The 7,885-nt window shown below is 38.3% G+C and overlaps 2 protein-coding genes across 2 annotated transcripts in view; one reads left to right on the top strand and one right to left on the bottom strand.

Moving 5' to 3' along the window:
• The window catches only part of LOC109965094 (CD151 antigen), a 27,758-nt gene extending 24,735 nt beyond the window's left edge, over positions 1-3,023 (bottom strand). Inside the window, exon 1 of the mRNA XM_020608843.1 lies at positions 2,856-3,023. The gene's annotated coding sequence lies outside the window, so the exon portion shown is untranslated. The remainder of the gene's footprint in view (positions 1-2,855) is intronic.
• The window catches only part of LOC109965095 (transmembrane protein 138-like), a 5,727-nt gene continuing 860 nt past the window's right edge, over positions 3,019-7,885 (top strand). The window contains exons 1-4 of the mRNA XM_020608845.1: positions 3,019-3,104; positions 5,880-6,087; positions 6,289-6,460; positions 6,770-6,845. Coding sequence (XP_020464501.1) covers positions 5,960-6,087; positions 6,289-6,460; positions 6,770-6,845 — 376 coding nt within the window. The 5' untranslated portion in view covers positions 3,019-3,104; positions 5,880-5,959. The remainder of the gene's footprint in view (positions 3,105-5,879; positions 6,088-6,288; positions 6,461-6,769; positions 6,846-7,885) is intronic.

Here is a 7,885-nt window from a genome sequence, read left to right as displayed (position 1 = left end):
CCAAGTGCTTGCTCAAGGGGGATTTGTTGGGTTTTCCCTATGTAATAATATTGATAACAGTAAGGTCTAGACCTTACTTTGTAAAGTGTCCTGAGATGACTTTTGTTGTGATTTGGCGCTATACAAATAAAATTTGATTTGATTTGACTCTTTGAGTAACTGTTGCTTAATAGAGCATTAAAGACTCCTGACTTCTGGCATTAGATATGGTGTAAAATATATTTTTTTATAAAGTGCCAATATGATAACCAAGTTTTGGTGGCAGTGCCAATACAAGCCTAAATGATTTCCTAAACCCAAGAATAACAATTCAAGAATAATAATTTGAATTAGGGTCCTACAAATTATTTTTATTATTTATTCTGCTAATTGTTTTCTTGAATGATTAATTAGTTCATAAAATGTTTTCAATTAGCTTAGTTTATCTGACAGTGTAAAATTCAAATATATTCAATGTATTGTCAAATTAAAACAGCAACTTCTCATATTAACAAAGCTGAAACCAGAAATATTTTTGGCATTTTTTTCTTAAAAAAAACAACAACAACAAAAAAAACCCTCTGAAATTTGTGGTTGCAGATAAAATTTCTACTGATCAATTAAATCACTCATTGTTGTATCTCTAAAGAACAGAGATAAGGTATAGGTGCACTGAAGACTAGTAGTTTGCTAGCCTCCGACACAGAACGAGCACCAAATAACAGCTCACCTACCTGATATTATGAAATGCTCTTAACAAATAAGATGCAGGGCTAATGCATGGGGGAGTAAGCATTAGATCAGTGGTGTAGGCACAGTCAGTGAGCCGAGTTATTACGTGTATGCTGAGAGATCCATGACTAATCACCAAGTAGGAGCAAGGAGTTGGCCACAGGCTGGAAATTCTAAGCACCCACTTGCCTGGAGCCTGGCGCCAACTTCCGACACCTTAGGAAACCAAATCATCTTCTTTCAACGGCCAATTAATTAGCCCAACAATCTCTACATTTAAACCCCATGAAACACCACAACAATGGCACATGTGACTCTTCTTGAGTTTTAAAGATTTATCAGTCAGTCCAGTCATTTAACAACATTGGCGTCTTGCTGCCTTTGTGTAATCTTTGTTCCTGGAGTCTTACTTTTTTTTTTTACCCTCAGAATTCTCTTGGCTCACTTGCCAGTCAAGTCCCGACTCGCCCTCCTCTGACTGTCTCCTTCTTCACCTCCTGACTCTCCAGTCTGCACCCCCACCTCCACATCCACTACTCTCAATGCAGAGTGCACTACACAAACAAGTGAGTAGTCTGGGCTGTTGACCATCTGTTATGGATGCCCCTCTTGGCATGTGCCTGTTAATTAAATACAAACAAAATTTAATTGACAAGTCCTCCCCTTAGTTTTTGCATCTTATCTGGATGTGAGTAGGCCAACTTTGTGCTACCAGTCTGAAAATGGCATTTGATCTTGCCTGATAAACTAAAGTTGAAGACCAAGCTATGGAGAATTATATATGTGTGACCTGAACAAAGTTTCACTGAAGCACTACAAACAACAACAGCAACAAAAAAAAAGCACCAGTGGCAGTGGCATAGCAACCATGTTGTCTAACTATGATGTCTTTGTCAATTATTGCCTCTGTTAATCATATGCTGTAACAAAATATAAAAAAACCCTCTGTGAAATATGTCAATCAATACTATCAATATGTCAATCAATACTATCAATATAATGGTTTGTTTTTAAGTATCGCTAATAAAAGTGAATCCAAATTCAGTGTAAAGGTATGACATATTAAACAATAGTAACCAACAAACCTAAGATTACAAAACAAAATACGTTACTTGTTAGATAACATTGTTCTGTTCCTTCTTGACACCTTGAAAGCAACTCCATGGTTCATTACCTGTATTCACACAATATGTTCATAAAGCAGGACTACTATAACGCAACACAGTGCAAGTCTGAGCACTGCTTGATGTCAGATTTGTTAAATAGAGGAAGGACTTCTATATCAGAGAGTGAATGAAGAGGTGAGGTAAGAGAAGTTGGAAGAGGGGGAGAAATCTAGGATGGACAGCAGAGACAGAAACATGGAGAAAGCAAAGATGATGCAAATGATTCAGGGTTTTTTTTTTTTAAGACAGAAGACAAACCCAGGAGTCAGGGTACAAACCTGTCAGGTCTATATTATTGGTATTTTAATCTAATCCAATAAAGTTCGAAACTAAACCTGCAATAGCACAACTGACAGCCCTATTAATACAGGGACTAACACCAAGAGCTAGGCCCTATACGTTTTCACCTTTTATGTTGTTGAATGGATGTTCAAATTAGTAACAGAGATAATATGGTCTTATAGTTATGATCAGAAACACCACATGTTCATGTTCCATCCATAAATTCAAAATGTAAATGCTTTATTAAGCTTAAACAAATGACTTCCGCACCAGCTGGTGGGCTTTATGATTACAGGTTGCAGGTTTCACCCACCCTTCATGCTACCACAACAGCCATAGACCACTAGAAAGTGTGCCTGTGTTTTTTTGTGAATGGCCCGGTTTCATACTTGTCGTCGACACGTATCGTTTGTTTCCACGATTTAAACCTGTTTACGTTACAGCTCATCTGGTCGCCGGTGAAGGCTAACCAACTAAACTTGTCTTCTTCTGCTCACTGTGCTGCCTACTGCTGTAACAACCTTTAGGACAACATAGCGTTTTACTTTTCAAAACCACAACAACCAGAGGAAAACCTATTTGGTAACCAAGTGTTCATAGAAAGCTTCGGATGTGTCGACACTGCTGCCTTGTTGTGTAGCCAACGCAATATCGCAATAAGCGCTAGCTCACTGATCCCTTCCTGTTATCACTTACCTGCGTTTCCTTGATTTCCTATCGATAAAGAGAGATGAGCTGTGTAGAAACTGCACTAAACGTCCCCTGTTTTCATTCCTCTTTAACTGGGAAAGGCCCCGTCCGACTGAAAGATGAACTCAAAGTGCTGAGCCCACCGACAGCCCGTCTGAGACTGAACTACTCTGACTCCACCCTGAGCCTTTTTGTGTCCGGGGGCAACGCTTTCTCTTCTGGTCGATACAAGCAGGATTAGGGGATGAAAGAAAAGTAAGGATGTTGCAAAAACAAATTAGTATTATGCGCATTTTTAGATTCTTCATATCTGGGCGTTCACAATAACAGAATGATAATTTGATTAAGGGTGTTGAAGACCTTCTGCGTGACCCATGGCGCAGTTAGACGGACGATTTCCTCCGTCTTCCGCGTCCTACCAGGACCCACTAAGTCCTGTGATTGTATTGTATTGTGAAAAGTAACTAGTAATTATTAAATTAATGTGTACGGTAAAAGTGACTGCAATGTGGTGTAAAGCGTAGTCAGTACAATATTTGCCTCTAAAAATAGGGAAATCAAATTGAAGAAAAATTGAAATACTCAAGTAAAGTTCATATACCCCAAAACTGCATTTAAAGGCAAGAGTAAATATGTGGCCCATATTATGGCCCTGATGTAGTAAGGCCCAAGCCACTGAGGTTCTGATTTGTTAAATCAATTACACATTTCATATCTTAAAACAAAATTAAATTTAATTAAAATTTCTCTAAGTAGTGACGCACACTTACCACTAGATGGCGGTGGTTTCCTTCTATCTTAACTCTAGTTATCCTTCCTAGAAGCACTACCATAATCATGAAGGGATATGACTGAAAAAGTCATGGAAGTGGCTCAGACAGCATCCACTGATAACCTGTCCTCATGTAGCTGCCTTAACCTGTTGTCCCGTTGTCAGTTCACGGAGGGGAAACAAAGCCAAAATTTTACTAAACAACGGCAAGAAGAAAACCATAATTTCAGAGTCATATGAGTACACACTATTACAAAACCTGGTGTAGGAAATAACAAAGGAATCCTCATATGGATGCAAAAATGTCATGACAAAATAAGGACAGCCACAAGCTGTCATTCTGTGATGTGCAGTTTTCATTTACAGGTACACACACCTTTGTGTACAGGCAACAGTTAGATGGTAGCACTTCATGTATGAGAGATTATATATATGTAAAGCAACAAGCTGGAGTTACCTAGGAAGATTATGTTGTACATTACTAAGAGCTACAAGCTGAGAACACATAACAAAGGCTTTTTAAATAACAGTATTCTTGTTAAAGGAAATCTTACATTCTTAAACACAAGAGTGGAAATTCATGACTCTTCATCTCTAATCTGTATTCTGGAAAACCTTGAAGAAGATGTTTCAGCTTTAACATAAAGTATTATTGTTTATATACAGGGGTAATACAATACTTTCTTTTTAACTTTACTTTTTTGCCAAGTAGTGCCATGGGATGACTCTCAGGAGTAAGTGGTCTCCTGATCAAGAGTTCTAATCTTCCTCACACCTGCTAGACATGCCAAGCTATAAATAGAGGGGGTCATAAGAGGATCCACCTGGAGTCAGTGTGAAGGAGCCTGCCAAATAGGGATTCAGGTCACAAGATGTCAGAGAAGCCAAGGAAGAGACTTACAGTACTTAACTAATACCTCCAGTGGCAGCAACACAAGGACCTGTTTTCAACAAATGAGTGAAAAACCAGTCGGTTATAATGTCTGGATGAGAAGGAACGATCTGTTTGTCTTGTTCTGTATTTCTGGGAGAGTGTCATTCTGGGAGAGAAGCAGATTTGTTGCTTAATGGTAAACAAATTTACTATTTAATTGTCCTGGTGTAGAGTTGGCTGTGAGTTAATTTAACAGTAGCCAGTGTTGGGAGGTGTTTTTGGAAGCTTGAAATTTGACTTAGACAGTTGCCAAAAGAAATTATGGTACATTTTTGTTGTGCTTTAAGGTTTGGTTGACATTATAAAAACATATCTTATTTGCATGTTTTTGCAGGTAGTTCCAGTATTTATCCAGGTTTTGAGAAATCTCTGAGAGGAAATACAGATCGATGTCACTACAGTGGGGATGGACGGAACATACTTTCATACTGAAAAATGACATTTGAAAAGTCAACAGGCCAACCATTTCATTAAGTAGTTCAATGAAAACTAATGATGGAAATGGAGAGGCAGAAATTTCAGATGTGTATTTATTTCAGTGTGAACAAATAAAATCCTAACCTTCTGATTAGATCTACCACTAGAGGTGAGAAGATATCATTCAGGTGAACTAACCCTGAAATGATAAAGCTTGCCATTTCTGATTATTTAAAATGTTGTACATCCTCTCCTTAGTAATTTATATTTTCAATCCATGTTTAAGACCAGAAAGCTGTGACAGAGCAGTGCAGGTTATTCATACTCTACTCACTGTTATACAAAGCACCACTCCCTCCTTCCTTCAGCTTTTCAGCTGTTTTTCAAAAAGGTAATTCACTTTAATATGGTCAAACAGGTTCAAAGTTTACTGACAGAGAAGTGTCAGCATCAGGCCATTAAATGGATTCACTCTATGTGACAATTTGAGTCATGTATGGTTGGAGTTGGTAGGACCTGTTGTTTAGTGTATGTAAATCTGTGACAGAGTTTTTCAGCTGAATAATGTGTTTCTTGTCATCTTCCACAGAACATCTGCTGGATTTACTGATGTCTCATGGCTTCTGATATGACAGTTCAAATAAATCTTTGCTATTACAGAAGGCTTTTTTCACAAAATAGACTGCTGCCCTGCCCAAATGTTTGTTGGAAAATTCAACAGTTGCCATTCTGAAAGGAAGTTCTTCTCCAAGTAAACAAGAATAATTTAAATACAGAAAACGGAAGGCTGATGTTGTATCAGTCATAGTTCACCTGCATTTGGGCAATCAGAGTGAAGCCATCTGAGCGCCTCATTAAGACTCCCAAGCAGTCAGGGCTGCTGCGTGTAAATAATGTTTCTGCGTAGGGTGTGTGTACGAGTGCAGTGCAGCCTTGGATCCATCGTGGAACCACAGTCCGCCCAGGCGCCCAGGCCTCAGGCCGGAGATGCTCCACACCAGTAACTACTCTCTGGTATTATTGATTCAGCTCAGCCTGCTCTTCTTTGACCTGTTCGTCAACTCCTTCAGCGAGCTGCTAAGGGCTGAACCGACTGTCCAGCTAGTACTTTTCATGTAAGTAAGAGTCCCTCACAGTTTCACCAGCCTAACATTAAGTTTGGCTCCAGGGGGAAACCATTCTGGACTAAACATAGCTCACTTTAGTTGCCTAGAGTGGGTCACTTTGGATGCTGGAATGAAATTAAATACAGTTATCCTCTTTGTTTCTGCTGCTCTCTCATTGTCTTCTTGTCTTCCTATCCTTTTATTTGACAGTACCCAGGACATTGCAATCCTGTTTAACATGATCATCATTCTGTTGATGCTGTTTAACACCTACGTTTTCCAGGTTGGCCTGGTAGCCATATTGCTGGAGCGATTTAGAGCTCTGCTAATGTTTTCTGCCCTCTACCTGACCTTCAGTATCATACTGCACTCCTGGCTTATGGTATGTTTGTGCACAAACAGCCACTGGCATCGAAATAGCACAACATATTGATATGTATTTGCAGTAAGTTATTTTTAAAATGCTGAAAGAAAATTGTTGGAAAAGGACTTAAGGAAGAAATGGCCCACTTCTAGCCATGACTAAAAATCTACAGGCTGTCTCAAGACCCTTCAACATATCTTCTGCAATTAAATAAATATTTATTAAATAGTGTATCATGCATAGTGGTTTTCATCCCTCTTATATATTATTAATTAAAAGCATCCTAACAATTTCTGTTTTTTGTTTGGTTTTTGTTTATATTTTCAGAATCTGCGTTGGCTAAATAGCAACAGATTTATTTGGACAGATGGTCTTCAGGTGCTGTTTGTCTTCCAAAGAGCCAGTAAGATGACATGTTAATATATTCTTTTAATGCCAACCACATGCCTTTGTTCTTATTGTCTTCATTTAATCTAAACACAGAAACCTGCATATTCAATTACTGCTGTCTAGAGCTTTGTAAACCACATCCAAAATGTCTTTTTTCAGAAAAAAAAGTTACTTTGCATCACTGTATATTCTGATTTACAGATAGTATTCACAGAATACTTTGTTTTCCTTTTTGTTAGTTTATGTGTCATAACATGTTCTGCTTTTTTTTTAAATGTTTTGCAGTGAAGCACTTTGAGCACCCTTGGGTGTTGTAAAGCGCTAAACAAATAAATTAAATTAATTAAATTATCGTCAGTGAAACAAGAGAAGCAATCATGGCAACACTAATGATATTACCTCATGCTCAGTTTACAGGAGTTACAAGAGAACAATGGAAGAGAAATTACAATAGAACCTTTTGTGTTTTCTCTTAACTGAATGAATGGCGAATACTGCTTTACACTAGATTACACATAATTCTTATTTGAAGCACTAAGTAAAATGTATCATCATTCCACCCACATTTACCTGTTAACCATAGCTTGCTGTCACTGTGGCAATCTTAGTGGATCACACCCTTACGCTTAGGGCTATTTCACCTGGTTTCAGACATCTAAATTCTCTTCTAATCTTGTCAATAATTCACATAAAAATAAACAGCCTCTCAATGTGATTATCACTGTAGTTTTTATGTCTGAAGGTCACTGATAGAAAGCTCATCCTCATAGTAACAGGCTCTAGGCAGTAATCTCACATATGCCAAAGTGGGTCTGATTTTCATGCACGTATAAGCCTATAAGTGGATAAAAGGATGCATTGTCTTGTTGTTCCCTGTCGGTGATCCTTGCATGACAACATAGTGTAGCCATGTCTTATTTGTCACTATGCTTTGTCTGCTACCTAACCAACCCAGCTATACTCTTACTCAGGGTGTGAGTCAGTGTTACATCACCAGTTCATAAATCCCTTTCATTATGAGCCTACTGAGAGACACTGTAAACTCTGCTGAAC

Source organism: Monopterus albus, unplaced genomic scaffold, assembly GCF_001952655.1.
Source record: "Monopterus albus unplaced genomic scaffold, M_albus_1.0 scaffold95.1, whole genome shotgun sequence".
NCBI classification, from domain to species: domain Eukaryota; kingdom Metazoa; phylum Chordata; class Actinopteri; order Synbranchiformes; family Synbranchidae; genus Monopterus; species Monopterus albus.
The sequence above is the reverse complement of the archived record's forward strand: the minus strand, read 5'-3'. Positions and strand labels throughout refer to the sequence as shown.